At 37.4% G+C, this 15964-nt stretch overlaps 1 protein-coding gene across 1 annotated transcript in view; it reads left to right on the top strand.

The window, feature by feature from the left end:
- Positions 1 to 15964, top strand: part of TTC27 (tetratricopeptide repeat domain 27) — a 184698-nt gene that overhangs the window by 34503 nt on the left and 134231 nt on the right. Inside the window, exons 8-9 of the mRNA XM_047854087.1 lie at positions 3074 to 3186; positions 6525 to 6591. Of these exons, the coding sequence (XP_047710043.1) occupies positions 3074 to 3186; positions 6525 to 6591 (180 nt within the window). The remainder of the gene's footprint in view (positions 1 to 3073; positions 3187 to 6524; positions 6592 to 15964) is intronic.

Raw genomic sequence — 15964 nt, 5'->3', positions numbered from 1 at the left:
ACCACAGTAGGTTCAGCTAACATCTATCTTCTCATATAGTTGAAAAGAAAAGAAAAAACAGAAAAAAGGGAAAAAAATTTCTTCTTAGGATCTACTGTCTTAACAGCTTTCCTGTCATACAGCATACATCACATCAGGTCATACATCACATTCTTAGTACTTATTCGTTTTGTAACTGGAGGTCTGTAGCTTTTGACTGTCTTCCTCCAATTCCCCTTCCCCCCACTCTTTGCCCCTGGTATCTACAGATCTGATCTCTTTCTCTATGAGTTTTGTTTATTTATTTATTTATATTTAGATTCTACGTATAAGTGAGATCATACAGTATGTATCTTTCTCTTACTTAAGTTAGCATACCTTCAAAGTCCATTCAAATTGTCACCATCGGCAGGATTTCCTTGTTTTTTTTTTATGGCTGAATAATATTCCATTATGTACCATTTCTTCTTCTTTTCTTTTAATGTTTATTTTTTATTTTTGAGAGAGTGGGAGAAGGGCAGAGAGAGAGGGAGACAGAGGATCTGGAGTGGGCCCTGTGCTGACTGCAGAGAGCCTGACGTGGGATTCGAACTCACAAACCATGAGATTATGACCTGAGCCAGAGTCACATGCTTAACCCACTGAGCCACCCGGGTACCCTGTACCATATCTTCTTAATGCATGGATGCAAACTTAGGTCCATCAGAGGACAATGTGATTATCCATTTACCTGTTAGTAGACAGTTGAACTGTTTCTAATTTTTGGCTCTTATGAATAAAGCTGCTTGAAACATTTGTGTGTAAGTCTTTGTGTGAACATATGTTTTTAATTCTCTTTGGTAAATACCTAGGATTGGAATGGTTGGATTGTGTGGTGTGTTCTTAACTTGATGAGAAACTGCCAAACTGTTTTTCCAAAATGGTTGTACTGTTTTATAATCCAAACATCAGTGTATGAGAGTGCCAGTTGCAAATGCTTGGTATTGTCAGTCTTCTGAATTTTGGTATTCTAGTGTGTTGTGTGTGTGTATAGAGAGATCCCATTGTGGTTTTACTTTTTTTTGACAATTCATTTTTTAAATCAATTTTTTTGAAATAGAACTTCTATCCAAAAGTTGATCCATTTTAATTGATGAGATTAAACCCATTCAGTTTGATGGCATTTGACAAATACATATATCTAACCATTATAGTCAATGTATGTTTCATTACCCTAGAAAGTTCCATCATGCCCCTTTGCAGTTAATCCCCCACCTCAGTGGCCCTAAACAGTCATAGATCTGTTTACTGTGACTAGAGATAGATTGCTTTTTTTTTTTTTAATAAAAAATTTTTAAATGTTTATTTTTGAGACAGAGCGTGAGCTGGGGAGGGACAGAAAGACAGGGAGACAGAATTTGAAGCAGGCTTCAGGCTCTGAGCTGTCAGCACAGAGCCTGATGCAGTGCTCGAATCCACAAACCATGAGATCATGACCTGAGCCAGAGTCGGACACTTAACTAGCTGAGCCACCCAGACACCCTGATAGTTTGCCTTTTCTAGAATTTTACATGAACTTTTTTGTATCTGGCATCTTTTGTTGAGCATGTTTTTGAGATTTACCTATATGGCTACCTGTGGCAGTAGTTCCTTTTTATTGCTGACTAGAATTCCATTGGATGGATATAGTATAGTTTTTCTTTTATCTGTTTATTGACAGACGTTTGAGTTGTTTCTGGTTTGGGCGATTACAGCCCAAACCATTGGGCTTATGAACATTTATTTATATATGTCTTTGTGTGGACATATTTTCATTTCTCATGGTAACCACTTAGAGTGGAATTGATAGCTCCTATAGTAAATATACGTTGTTTTTTTTTTATAAGAAGTTGACAAAATATTTTCTTTGGTTGAACACCATTTTAAATTTCTACCAATAGTGTGTGAAAGTTCTCATTGCTCTAGATCCTTGTCAACATTTGTTATTGTCAGTGTTTTAAATTAATATTTCCTCTTGACTACTGTTGTCAGGGATCTTTTTGTGTGCTTATTGGCCACCTTCATTTATGAAGTACCTGTAGAAATCTATTGTCTACTTTTATATTGGGTTGTTTATCTTGTTTTTGAGTTGTAAGAGTTCTCCATACTCTCTGCATACAAGTCTCTTTTCAGATATTTGTTTTTTGAATATATTCTGAGTCTGTAGCTTGGCTTTTCATTTTCTTAACAATGTTTTCAAAAAAACAGAAGTTTTTAATTTGATGAAGTTCAATTTAGTATTTTTTTTCTCTGATGGTTCAGGTTTTTTTTATATGTTCTAATTAAGGACTACTTACCTAGCCCAGCACTGCAAAGCTTTTCTCCTCTGATTTCTTCTAGTTTTTTCAGTATTAGCTTCTGCATTAAGGTCTGTGATCAATTTGGGTTTAATTTTTGTGTTGGTATGGGATAAGAGTGAAGGGTCATTTCTTTCCAAATGGATATCGAGTTGTTCCGCCATGTTTTTTTGAAAAGACTTCCTGTGTTGAATCACCCCAGGCACCTTTGTTAAAACTCATTTGACCATATGTGGGTCTAAAATTCTGGACTCTATTTGATTCCTTTCATGTGTATGTCTATCTTCATGCCAGTACCACGCTGTCTTGGCTTTGTAGTAATTCTTGAAATCAGGTACTCTATCAAAGCCCCCTAAGTCCTCAGATTTTATTCTTTTTCAAATTGTTTTGGTTATTCTAGATCCTGTTGAGAAACAGAGTTGGGAGTGGATGTTTTAGATTAGAATTTAGAGCAGAGTATGGAAAGATCTGGTTTTAAATCCTGGTGGATCAGTAGAGGGGCTTTTGCCTACTGGACTCAATGAATGATAGCTGTTGTTTCCTATTACTGATATTGTCAGTGCATTCCTGAGATTTAGATAGCATGTCCTCTGTTTCTACGTAGTAAATTATCTCTAAATATGTGTTTCACAAGAAAAAGCCTATTGACCATATGTAGACATTGTATAATCTTTAAACAAAAAGGTAAGTTATCCCTCCTTAGTAATCAGTTGCATACAGTGTATTGAATGAATCAAATTTAATTTTTGGTCTAAATATTTTCTTTTGTATTGCACCAGAATCTTGAACTCAATGATGACACTGTTCTAAATGAGATTAAGTTAGCAGATTGTGAACAGTTTCAGATGCCTGACCTGTGTGCTGAAGAGCTTGCTGTTATCCTTGGAATCTGGTAAGTCAGTTACTTACTTGGGTACTTTGAACACTTCGCATATTGTTTCTCTTGTGTTGAGAAAGACTATTCCAGGACTCAGTTGTTCTGGATGAATAGGGAATCTTATAATGCTTATAAGGATTGAGAATAGTGGGGCAATCAGTTACCACTAAACCACCAGTGGTCTCCACTGGGCAACCAAGTAAAGGGTTAGAGATTAGGAATCTCAGGAATCTGCTTTGAATTAGTATACTTATCCTTCTCTTTTCCTTCATAAGTAAAATATCTTTGATTAGCTTTCGCTAGAAATAAACTTTTAATAAAGTATTTAGGAGAGTTGAGAATGACTAATTTGACCTTTGGGGATATTTACATTCTGAAGGATAGAATTCTTTTTTTTTTTTTTTTTTTTTTTTTTTTAATTTTTAAGTTTATTTATTTATTTTGAGGGAGAGAGTGCCCTCCATGGGAAGGGGCAGAGAGAGGGAGAGAGAGAGAATCCCAAGCAGGCTTGTAAAAAAAAAAAAAAAAAAAAAAGTCTTTTCACTCCGTAGAACTTACCCTTTTGTGACCACCTCATAGCATTTTACTTCCTTTCCACTGACAGTAGGATTTCATTTACGCACAAGTTGAATGCCGCCCTCCATTCCTCTTGTTAGTTAGGGTGAAAGGGATCACACACACACACAGCTGTGCTTCTAAGCCCACAGCACTTGTCCTATCACATTATTTGATTCCACTGACAGAATTTATGCTTGCTATGAAACATTGTCCAATTCATGATGATTCTTAGTATATAAATAATATAAATAGCAACTATTTGTGAGCAGTTTCATGTGCTAGGAATTGCACCATGTACTTCCCACATTACCCCCTCTTAATGTTCTAGTGACCCTAGAGTTTGTCACTCTTCTCCATTTTTCAGAGGGGAAAGTGGGTTTAAATGGCTGACTGACTTGCTCAGAATTACAAAGCAGCAGTGAAGGCTTGAATATCCAGGTTTTACTGACCCTAAGTTTTGAGTTCTCCTCTATGCAGTTTCTTAAAACATCATTTTGGCAAATTCATGATTGTCAACTTATCAGAAAATTAAATCAAGCAAAGTATACATATTCCCAGGCATTCTGTCAATTGAGCTTTAGGTACAATGAATTAAACTTCACAGTTGAGAGAGGACTAAAAGACAAAGAAAATGCTTGTTCTAAAATACTGTTTTTTCCCTCCAAATACAATATTGATGGAACAGCTAAAAGTGCTGAGTGGATTTCATAGGCAACTTGAATCTTCCCTGTTTGGTAGAAACTACTTGGTTATGTTTTGAATCTTGGAGCACCTGATGCGGTTTATAAATGAGTCAGGACATCTACATGAACTGAATTCCCTTGGGGGTTGTAAACAGCGATTTTGTTATACCGCTTGATCTCTATCTGATCCTCATGGTCATTACCTCTAAGGAAAGGTGACTTGGACGTTGCAGTGGGCTGGGTTGGTTTAGAAAGGAAACACAGAGAAGGTGAATTCTTATAGATGGTTGATTGGTGAAGCAGTGGGGCTAGGAAAAAAGAGACAAATGAAAAACCAGACTCTTAAATACAGAGAACAAGCTGGTGCTTGCCATAGGGGAGGTGGGATGGGGAGATAGGTGAGATAGATAAAGGGGGTTAAGAGTAAACTAATCTTCTTTTAGAGGTTTTGTTTTTTTGAGAGAGAGTGCACGTGAACAGGGGAGGGGTGGAGAGGAATGGGGAGAATCCCAAGCAGGCTCCATGGCCAGCACAGAGCCCCAGTGTGGGGCTCGATCCCACAACTGTGAGATTATGACCTGAGCTGAAATCAAGAGTTGGGTGCTTACCCAGGCACCCTGAGAGTAGATTTATCTTTGTGGGCATTGAGAAATATGTAGAATTGTTGAATTGTTATATTGTATACCTGAAACTTCTATAACACTGTATATTAATTATACTTGAATTTTTAAAAAAGGTAACCACTGTCCTTAATTTTGCATTTGTCATTTTCTTAAAAAAATTTTTTTTTTGTAAATGTTTATGCATTTCTGACAGAGACAGAGCACGAGTGGGAGAGGGGCAGAGAGAAAGGGAGACATAGAATCTGAAGCAGGCTTTGGGTTCTGAGCTGTCAGCACAGAGCCTGATGCGGGCTCAAACTCACGAACTGTGAGATCATGACCTTAGCTGAAGTCAGACGCTTAACTGACTGAGCCACCCAGGCGCCCCTCTTGCCTTTTCAAAAAATATATTTATTCACATGTTTTTATACTTCTTTTTTTTTTTTAATTTTTTAATGTTTATTTATTTTTGACAGAGAGAGGCAGAGCATGAGTGGGGGAGGGGCAGAGAGATAGAGGGAGACACAGAATCTGAAACAGGCTCCAGGTTCTGAGCTGTCAGCACAGAGCCCGACGTGGGGCTCGAACTCACGGACCGCGAGATGATGACCTGAGCTGAAGTCGGATGCTCAACCGACTGAGCCACCCAGACGCCCCACCTGTTTTTATACTTCTAAGTCGATTGTTTCATGTTGTTGGTTTCTGAGCTTTATGAAAATGGTATCTTACTATATGTAGTCTTCTGTGATTGTTTTTTCTCTCAATATTCTGATTTTATGATTCATTCATGTTTTATATGTAACTACAATTTACTTCGCATTACAGCATCCCTTGGGGTGAATATTTCTCTGTTTATCAGTCTCCTTTTGGACGTTTGGATTGTTTCAAGATTTTTTCCTATCATACACAATTTTACTACGGATATTTGTGTGTATGGTTCCGGTACACCTATTCAGGAATTTCTCTGGGCTCTATACCTAGGATGGAATTATTGAGTTAAGGATATATGAAAGTTTGCTTTACAAGATAGTGCTAAATTGTTTAACAAAATCATCCTATCAAATTGTACTTGGATCAGCAGGATCTAAATATTCCCATTGTTCTGTCTCTTTGACAGCCTTTCTCTAATTTTTGCCTAATGGTTACAGTAATATTTTAATTTTTTTGGCCTGAGTTTGATAAATAGGAGCTGGTGCCACATTAATTCTTTTCATTTTCTTTGTGACCTGGCACAGATTAGATTGCTTTCCCCCAGTAAAATAAGTTATGTTGACATTTAGTACACCAGCCACATTTTATTTGTTAGCATTTTACTACATACTTGCTTATTACATTATTTACTGTCATACTTATCTTTGGCACACTCATATCTATATTTTTACATGATACAATATTACAATATGTGCTTTGAAATATATACACTTTATGTTGCCTTTTTAAAAATTCGGTGTCATTAGTCACAACACGCATTTTAGAATTAATTTGCTTTTTTTTTTTTTTTAATTTAAAGCACAAATTTCCAAAAGAATAACCCAGTGCATAAGTTAACTGAAGAGGAGCTGCTGGCATTTACATCAGTGAGTAATGTCGTCCTTTCCATTTAATTTTTTTCCTTGTATGTTTTAGGGCTTCTGATGTATTCTTGCCTCAGATTGCTCCTGTTGAAACACTGCCACTTAAGGAAGTTAAGGGGATAAAACCTCATCATTTTAGTTTCCAAACCACATCTATCTTGCTGTTGATTTAAACACAAGCATTTTCCTTTGTACTTTCTTGGATTTGAGGTCAGTGACCAAATATGTCTTGTTCATTGTTTGATCCCAGCGCCTAATAGATGCTCAATAAATGTTGAATGAATAAATGCAGTGACAGAACAAGAGTTTGAATCCTCACCCCAAAGCTACTATAGTATGCAACTCTTTTGTCTAAAACTGAGGGTGACGCCTGCATGGATGGGATGAGCAAGAGGACATCAGACAGTGAGGAGCAGAGCCAGGAGGGTATAGGTTATAGAGGACAAGGAGGGAGGCAGTGTCCAGGGCATGAGGTGCTGGTCAGCCTTCCACACCGTAGAGCAGTGAGAGGCCGTGGGCACTGATAATTACTGCATTGCTTATCTCCTGGATGGGTCCTGTGGAATATCATGTAGTCTCTCTCATTACGGGGAATTAAGGAGGGAATGGGGTATAAGAAAATAAAGCTGATAGATAAAGACCACAGTCAGAGAAGAATGTCAGTGAAAAGAAAAGATCCAGTAATAGAGATGTTTGAGGTTTTGAGATCAAAGAAGGATTTTCAAGAACAGAAAAGTCGCAGACCAAAGGGTCACTTGGTGTCTTCTTAGCTTTATGGATAAAAAGATAACGCATGTCTTTGATGAGCACAAATTACTTAAGATAATTTTTTCAAAGGCATTTTTATTATCCTAGTTAGAATCAAGTGAGAATTCTGATGTTTTTTTCTTTGTTATTTTTCAGATAAGGCAAAAATGAAGTACTTTTATCTGGTAGAAAGCTAGCTTACTTTGTATTGTCATGTACATTTTGCAAGTTACTGTTTCCTGCATAAGGTCTTGGAACTGATGGGATGTACATCCTTTGAGGCCTCTGGGGGCCTGCTTTCTTTTCTCACTTAAGCATTCTGAGAAGTCTTTGGTGTTTATGATGATAGTGTATCTATGTGTAGGTAACTATGTGGAAATGTCCCTGTTTATTCACCACATATGCTATAAGGAATTTGACAAGTAAAGTGTTAAACACTTTTTTAAAAGATTTATTTAAAAATGATTCTGTGTTTCCTATTTACTTAGCTAATCTCTGTTGAATACTGAATCTATGTCAGGCATTGTGCTGGTCACTGGGGATACAGTGTCAACAAAGTCTTTCCCTCTTGGAGTTTACATCTATTTACATTCGTGTGGGGGAAATATATAATATACAAAGAGAGAAATAATATATTTAACAGATGTGCTCTGGAGACCTATAGAGCAGGGTAAGGGAACATGAATGGCATGGGGATGGCTGTTTCAGAAAAGGTGGTGGGGAGGATCTTAGTGGGAAGGTGATGCTGAACACAGGTCCACGTGCAGTGAGGCCCAGGGAAAGGTGTGGAGGGTCTGGAATGGTGGTCAGTTTGCATTACTGTAGGGAAGTACAGAGCTGGTGGGGACAAGTGTCTAGATGATACATGATGACTGGGACGCTTGGGTTTTTTCTGATGACTGGGGTAAACAGGATGTAACATGTGCTAGGAAGTGTTCCTGCTGGCCTTTTATGGGGAGGGGATCAGTAATAACATCTTTTGGGGGACTGGTCTTAGCAGATTAAGGTATATGTGTCACCCGTAGTTATCCTAAAAAACCCACTAAAATACTCTATTTATATTCAAGCAGTTAATTTTTTTTTTTTTTTCTCAGCGTTTCCCTTTGGTGCAGATAAATTTCTTCCTTTTTAAAAAACTTTCCTTTTTTTTTTTTCCTGTTTCTTTTCTGATTCTTCCCGCCCTCCTCCCCCACCCATTCTTGTTCCTCTCTACTGTGAAGTACTTCTGATGTAATTAACTCTGGTAACCTCTGGGGTAGGTAACTCATCTCTCCTAACTTGCAATGAGGTCATAAATTCGAATTTTATACTTTTCCCCCAGGGGCTTCACAATACATAATGTTTTTGCTCTCTTTCCTCCTCTAACTCTTCCAAGTCAGAGCTGACCTGAGGACTGATCTCTTTGGAGGAAAGCTGTTTGATTACAGTGATGCAAAGTGCCAGGCCTGACTCTTCTAAGGAGATGAGTTTTTAAATTCCAAGTGAATCTTTATTTCTTAAGAAGTAGGGTGAGGAACTTACCTGTAAGGAGGGCTTTTAGGAGCCCCAAGGATGCTTTGTGATCTGCACCACCCCCTTCTTTTGTTTATCCCAAAGGAAGCATATAGAATATACTAGAAAAATCCAGATGAGCCCTTGTCAACTCATCCTTGTATTTATCAGTACTTCCTGACATCCCTTCCTTGTGCAAGATACTAAGGCCGATAATAAGATGAGTTGGAAGTGGCCCCTGGTTTCAATGAAGAATTTCATTGAAATTTATATCTTGTATAATGATATATTCTGTATATAAACATCCTTTATCTGTATTATTCTATATTACTCCAAAAGAATATTGGAGGAAAAGGGAACACTTTGAGGTGCTACCTCACTTCTGAACTCTTGAACTTCTGTCTGTGCTTTTTTCTTTCTTTTCTTTTCTTTTTTTTTTTTTAAGTTTAATTATTTTGAGAAAGAACAGGAGAGGGACGGAGAGAGAAGGAGAGAGAGAGAATCCCAAGCAGGCTCTGCACTGTCAGCACAGAGCCCAATGTGGGGCTTGAACCCATGAACTGTGAGATCATGACCTGAACCGAAACCAGGAGTCAGGTACTTAACTGACTGAGCCACCCAGGTGCCCTTTCTTTCTTTCTTTTCTTTCTTTTCCTTCCTTCCTTTCTTCCTCCCTTCCTTCCTCCCTCCCTTCCTTCCTTCCTTCCTTCCTTCCTTCCTTCCTTCCTTCATTTATTTATTTCTTTTGAGAGAGAGAATGAGAGCAGGGGAAGGGCAGAGAGAGAGGGAGAAAGAGAATCCCAAGCAGGCTCCGGACTGTCAGGGCAGAGCCCAACTCAGGGCTCAAACCCACGAACCATGGGATCATGATCTGAGCCAAAATCAAAAGTCATATACTTAACTGACCCAGTCACCCAGGCACCCCTCTGTGCCTTTATTTAACACAGATCATATTTGGGCTTATAATTCTTCATGTATTCATGTATATTCATGTATATTTTCCCTCCCACAGGACTATAAACTCTCCATTTCAGGGACTGGGCTTTGTTCTTCTCTGGGTCTTCTACAAGGTCCAGTGCAGTGCTTCCAAGCTTCACTTGTAATTGTTGCTCAGTAAATGGATGCAGAAGAAGGGAATGAATGAAATAGACTCGAACCCTGGACAGGATTTATTTGTGTCCATTACCTTGATGATTTTAGGTAGTGCTGCATGATGGTACTTGATGGGAAGGATAACCACTTGTTTCATCTTCTTCTGTGTGATGAGGGAAGTAGGGGACGTGCCTCGTCCTCAGCACTGAAAACTTGTTTTGAGGATCAAATTGGAGAATGTCCTGACAGTACCTTTGAGTAGGTAGAGCTGGTGCACCCATAGCTTTGGGGGATGAGCTGGATCATCTGATCACTGGTTTTAGGAGAGCATTTGTTTTCCAGGAATAAGAATTCCTAAGTGGATAAGACCTGCTTGAAATTGGCTGTAGATGTGGGAGAGAAGGAGGAGGGAGGAAACAGCATGCTCTTTCTTGCTGGGCATCCATTTCCCTTCTCTGGCAGCAGCGTGGTGGCCTGGAACTAGGGGTGTAAGCTATTGAGACTAAGAAGTGTCTTTTTGTTAACAGAAGGTCAAGAGTAGTTTAAGTCTTAATATTCCTACCAGTGGATTGTAAGCACTTGAAGGGATGGGGACCATAGTTACTGGAGATTTGTTAAATATTTATTGAATAGGGGCACCTGGGTGGCTCAGTAGATTAAGCGTCCCACTTCGGCTCAGGTCATGATCTCGCAGTGTGTGAGTTCGAGCCCTGTGTTGGGTTCTGTGCTGACAGCTCAGAGCCTGGAGCCTGCTTTGGATTCTGTGTCTCCCTCTCTCTCTGACCCTCCCTCACTCACGTTCTGTCTCTCTCTCTCTCTCTCTCTCTCTCTCTCTCTCTCTCAAAAATAAACAGTAAAAAAAAAATTAAAACAACAAAAAAAGTACCTTCCCACAAGATGTTAATTATAAGGTAAAAGAGAAATCTCTTTTTTGGAGACATTTTTATTAGTGATTTCCTGTTGGTGCAGCATGTAGAAATACACGTGAGATAATGTTGGGGGAATGTTTTAATTCAGCAATGTCAGAAGCTTATCCTGAAAGAAATATTTTATTTTTTTAAGGTTGTCATAATGTGGTGCTGTTCCTGAGATATTTGATCCACACATTTCAGGAAAACTGAATGACTCATAGTGAAAATAACCCATATTGTTTTAGAGAGCCATTTATGTTGTATCGGCTTGATAATTTAAAATTAGCTGTTATCTACGTTATTTCCTTTCAGATGGGCCAAGTCAGTGACATTCAGTAATGCTTTTAATTTCCTTTCATTGTTGAAAATGGGAACAATTTAGTTAATTCATACAGGTGTTTCAGTTTTCATTGGCAAAAGTTTTGCTTAAGTGTGAATTGATACTGGCAGCCTGCCTTCTGACTGTCTGCCGAAGCCCCAAGGTCTCCGTAAATGAAAAAAAGAAAAGACTTTTGGAACTTACACATTATATTGTATATATTTTCTCTTTCTGCTATAAATTTTAAAGCTGTTTAATAAATACTTATCTGTGAACATAGAACAGTTTGCAAACACTTTTACGTGATTGCCTGTTTTTCTTTTAGGGCATGTGCATTTCTCAATTTTTTAAGATAAGCAACACAACTTTCCGAGATAGCTGTGACACCCCTGACAGTTTGTGTTAGCATTACAAGATTGCACATTCTGTATTAAGCAGTTATAGCTCAGGATTTTTTTTTTTTCTGGTTTGAATACTTGTCTCTCAAAATATTACTTGTACGTTTTAATAGGCATTTGTTGATAATGAATATTGTGGTGCTCTCTGGGTTATAAATGCTGTTAAAGAAGTAAGAGATAGGCCTGCTTTATTTTTTTGTATCAGTTTGTAGGTTAACTGTTATTAAATAGAGGATTCATAAATGTTTTTTGACTGGAGTTGAACTGAGTTACTTGTATATGTCCTATTTCAGGAATAGACAGAAGGACTGCTAGGATTTCAATAGGAGATTAAGGCACTTTTCTAACCACCATCTATCTACTCTGGTAACTGCTAGACTTCTTTCATCACCGTTAGCCATGGCTTAAGGTTAATACTTATTTGTGGGTTTACTTCTAGCCACATTGGAATAACTGGTACTGACCTTGAACTTTTACTGTAAGCAGCTACAAAACTGGACAAAATATATGAAGCAGCAGTGCAAAAAAGGATAAGTCATGAACAAATTGTGTTTATATCAAGAGTGCAAAATTGGTTTAATATGAAGAAATCAATGCAAGTCATCTTACTAGTAGAGTAAAAGAGAGAAGCCAAATGATTATCTTGATAGCAGAAAAGCATTTGAAAAAAATTCAACACACTTTATTTTATATTACACAATACATACTTTATATTATAAAGTGTATGTGTATATATTATATTATATTGTATTATATTGTATTATATTATATTATATTATATTATATTATATTATATTATAAAAGCTTTTAGTAAACTAGAAATTGAAGGGAATTTCAACCTGGTAAAGGGCATCAATGAAGAATCTCATTATTAATATTATTATTTTCTATTTTAGAGAGAGAGCATGTGAGTGGAAGAGAGGGGCAGGGGGCGGGGAGAGAGAGAGAGAGAGAGAAGGAGAGAGAATCCCAAGGAGGCTCCATGCTCAGTGTGGAGCTTGATGCAGGGATTGATCCCACAACCCTGGGATCATGACCTGAGCCAAAATCAAGAGATGGACGCTCAATTGACTGAGCCACCCAGGTGCTGCTCTAATTAAAATCATTATTGACAAAAAACAACCTTTCCTCCTTAAGATCTCCATTGAACTGGAAATCCCAACTAGTGCAGTAAGACCTAAAGAAAATGCAAAAGGTATATGAATTGGAAAGGAAGATATAAAACTATCATTATGCATAGATGACACAATTATATTCATAGGAAACCCTAAAGAATTGACATGAAAGCTACTGGAAGTAATAGGCAAGGTCTCAGAATACAAGGTCAATAAAAAAAAAAAATCAGTGAATAAATTCTAGCAGTGAATAATTGGGAAAGACATTTTAAAACTACTTATGATAGCATAAAATATCAAAAATAAAGTGTTTTGTGATAAATTTAACTGAAATATGACTTGTATGCTAAAAGTGACATAATGCTGAGAAAAAGAAGATCTAAATAAATGGAAAGATTACAATATTCATGGATTGGAAGACTCAATATGTTTGAATTGACAGGTTTCTCAAAATTGAGTTATAAATTAATAGAAATAAATTCCTAGTAGGCTTTTTCTCTTTCCAGAAATCAGCAAGTTGATTCTAAAATTTATTAGGAGGACTTCTGCTTCTGTGATGGGCAAGTAAGCTGTTTGGAGCCATCCTTCAGATAAAAAAGGCAAACTGGACAAAATGCAAGAAATAAAAAAAACAGCTATCTGATGAACTTGGGAATGACTGAAGGCAGAAAGATTCTGGAGATGACTGTTTTGCTTGGAAGAAGGGAATGACATTGTGTGTTTTTCTTATTTCTATCTTATGGCTAAATCTCAGTGTCTTAAGTGCAAGGCAGCTAAAACTCTGATAGCAATCCAGCAGTCTTTCTAAGGACAGGGATTGGGGCTACCATGGCTGCTGGACTGTGAGGGGGAACATTTCATAAAGGAGAGAGTCACGATGAAGATTCTTACATTCTTGATATAAATGTTGTCTAAGTCTGGCTTATTCTTGAGCTACACATGTGTAGGGAATACTCTAAGCAGCTTAGCTAAGGACAGAGGAACTCAGGAGATTCTGAGCAGCCACACAAGAGACTATGTCTATAGGCTTAGTCAAAAGTTATGTGCTAAACACAAGACTTTTATGTGTTAAAAAAAATTTTTTTTTTAACGTTTATTATTGAGAAACAGAGGGAGACAGAGCATGAGCAGGGGAGGGGCCGAGAGACAGGGAGACACAGAATCTGAAGCAGGCTCCAGGCTCTGAGCTGTCAGCACAGAGCCCGATGCGGGGCTCGAACTCACAAACTGAGAGATCATGACCTGAGCCGAAGCTGGATGCTTAACCGACTGAGCCACCTAGCCACCCCAAAAAGTTTTATGTGTTATGTGTTAAAATATAAAAAGCCAACACTTTGGAACAACACAAGAAAAATCACTCTCAACAGTGTAACATTCACAATATTTAGGATATCATCCAAAATTGTTCAGCAAATGAAGAATAAAGAGACCATAAGCAATTCATAAGAGACAAGATAGTCAATGGAGACTAACTCCAACATGACCTAGATGTTGGAATTAGCAGACAAGGATTAAAGAAAGATCCTTTCCAGCACCTGGGTGTCTCAGTCAGTTGAGCATCTGACACATGGTATGTTCAATAAGACCATATACTGGGCCAGTAAAAAAAATCTCAATAAAAAAATGCACATCATATGGAATATATTCTCTAAATAACTGTTAGATATCTAGAAAAACTCCCAAGTATTTGGAAACCAAATAATTAAGCAACATAGTTAGTCTATGGATCAATAAAGAAACGACAAAGGAAAAATATATATAAAAGTCAGTCATTGACCTCTCTTTCCTTCAATTCCTTAAAGTAAAATTGTTGTAACATTGGGGTAATGAGCAATTTTCAGCTAGGATGCTAAGTGCATGAACCATAATAGAATTGGATAGAAAGTTATATTGAACTTCATTAAAATTAAAATCTGCTCTTTGAAGGACATCATTAAGAAAATGAAAAGACAAGATTCAGACTGAGCAAATATTCACAGTACATATATCTCATAAAAGTCTTGTTTTCAGAATAAAGATCTCTTCCAACTCAATAATAGGATAAAATAATGAAATATGGAGGTTTGAACCAGATCTTCCACCAAAGATACATGAATGACCAACAAGAGTATGAATGATGCTTAATACCAGTAGTCATTGGGAAAATGCATTTTAAAACCACGAGACACCACTTTACACCACTTAAAAGACTTAATACTGTGTGGGGTAGTTGGAAGTCTTATCCATTGTAGATACAATGTAATGTAAAACGGTACAACCAGTGTGGAACACAGTTTGGCATTTTCTCATAGAGTTAATCATCAGTGCTACCTCTAGGTATTTACTTATGAGAAATGAAAATAAATGTCCCACAAAGACTTATCTACAAATGTTCATAGCTGTTTAATTCATAATAGCTTAAAGCTGGAAAAACCCAAATGTCCATCAACAAGTGAGTGATAGAGTACATCCAGCTAAAGAATTGATACGGAGCCATGAAAAGAAATGGAATACTGATACATGCAACAGTGTGAGTGAATCTGAAAAACACGATTTTGAGTTAAAAAGCCTGATTCCATTTAGTTGGATTTCTAGAGTAGATAAAACTAAATCATAATGACAGAGAATAGGTCACAGATTGATTGCCAGGGAGCTTTTTGAGTTGATGGAAATTTGTATATCTTGATTTTCATGGTTGTTGCATAGGTGTATACATTTGTGAAAACAGCAAAGTCTATGCCAAATAATGGGTTTATTTTGTTGTGCCTGTCATATATTTCAATAAGGGAAAATGTGTAGGTGTTATTTAGAACTATAATATTTAAGATTGATGAGTTTATTAAGATGGATTTTGACTTCAGTGTAGATAGGTCGTCAATTTCAGAACTACAACACGAAATACTCAGCCTACCTGATGTGTTAAGTGGAAAGAATGTAGGAGAACAAATTCCCAAAGGGAGGTTGCTCAGTGTTCACATTTAGCATCAATTTTACTTTTTTTTATATAAGGCAAAATCAGGGTAATTTCCCTCAAATATTTTTGGAAACTACTGTTCAAAAGAAACTCTAGGTTGCTCTTGGGGGGCTCAGTCAGTTAAGCGTCCAACTCTTGATTTCGGCTCAGGTCATGATCTCACAGTTTGTGGGATGGAGTCACGCATTGGGCTCTGCACTGACAATGCAGAGCTTGCTTGGGATTCTCTCTCTCCCTCACTCTCTGCCCCTCCCCCCTGAATGTACTGACCTGCTTTCTCAAAAATAAATAAATAAACATTAAAAAAGAAACTCCAAATTCAGGTGGAGGAATATACTGTTTAGAGCTCC

The sequence above is a fragment of the Prionailurus viverrinus genome, chromosome A3, assembly GCF_022837055.1.
Source record: "Prionailurus viverrinus isolate Anna chromosome A3, UM_Priviv_1.0, whole genome shotgun sequence".
NCBI classification, from domain to species: Eukaryota; Metazoa; Chordata; class Mammalia; order Carnivora; family Felidae; genus Prionailurus; species Prionailurus viverrinus.
Note: the sequence above shows the minus strand (reverse complement) of the source record. Positions and strands in the feature narration are given on the sequence as shown.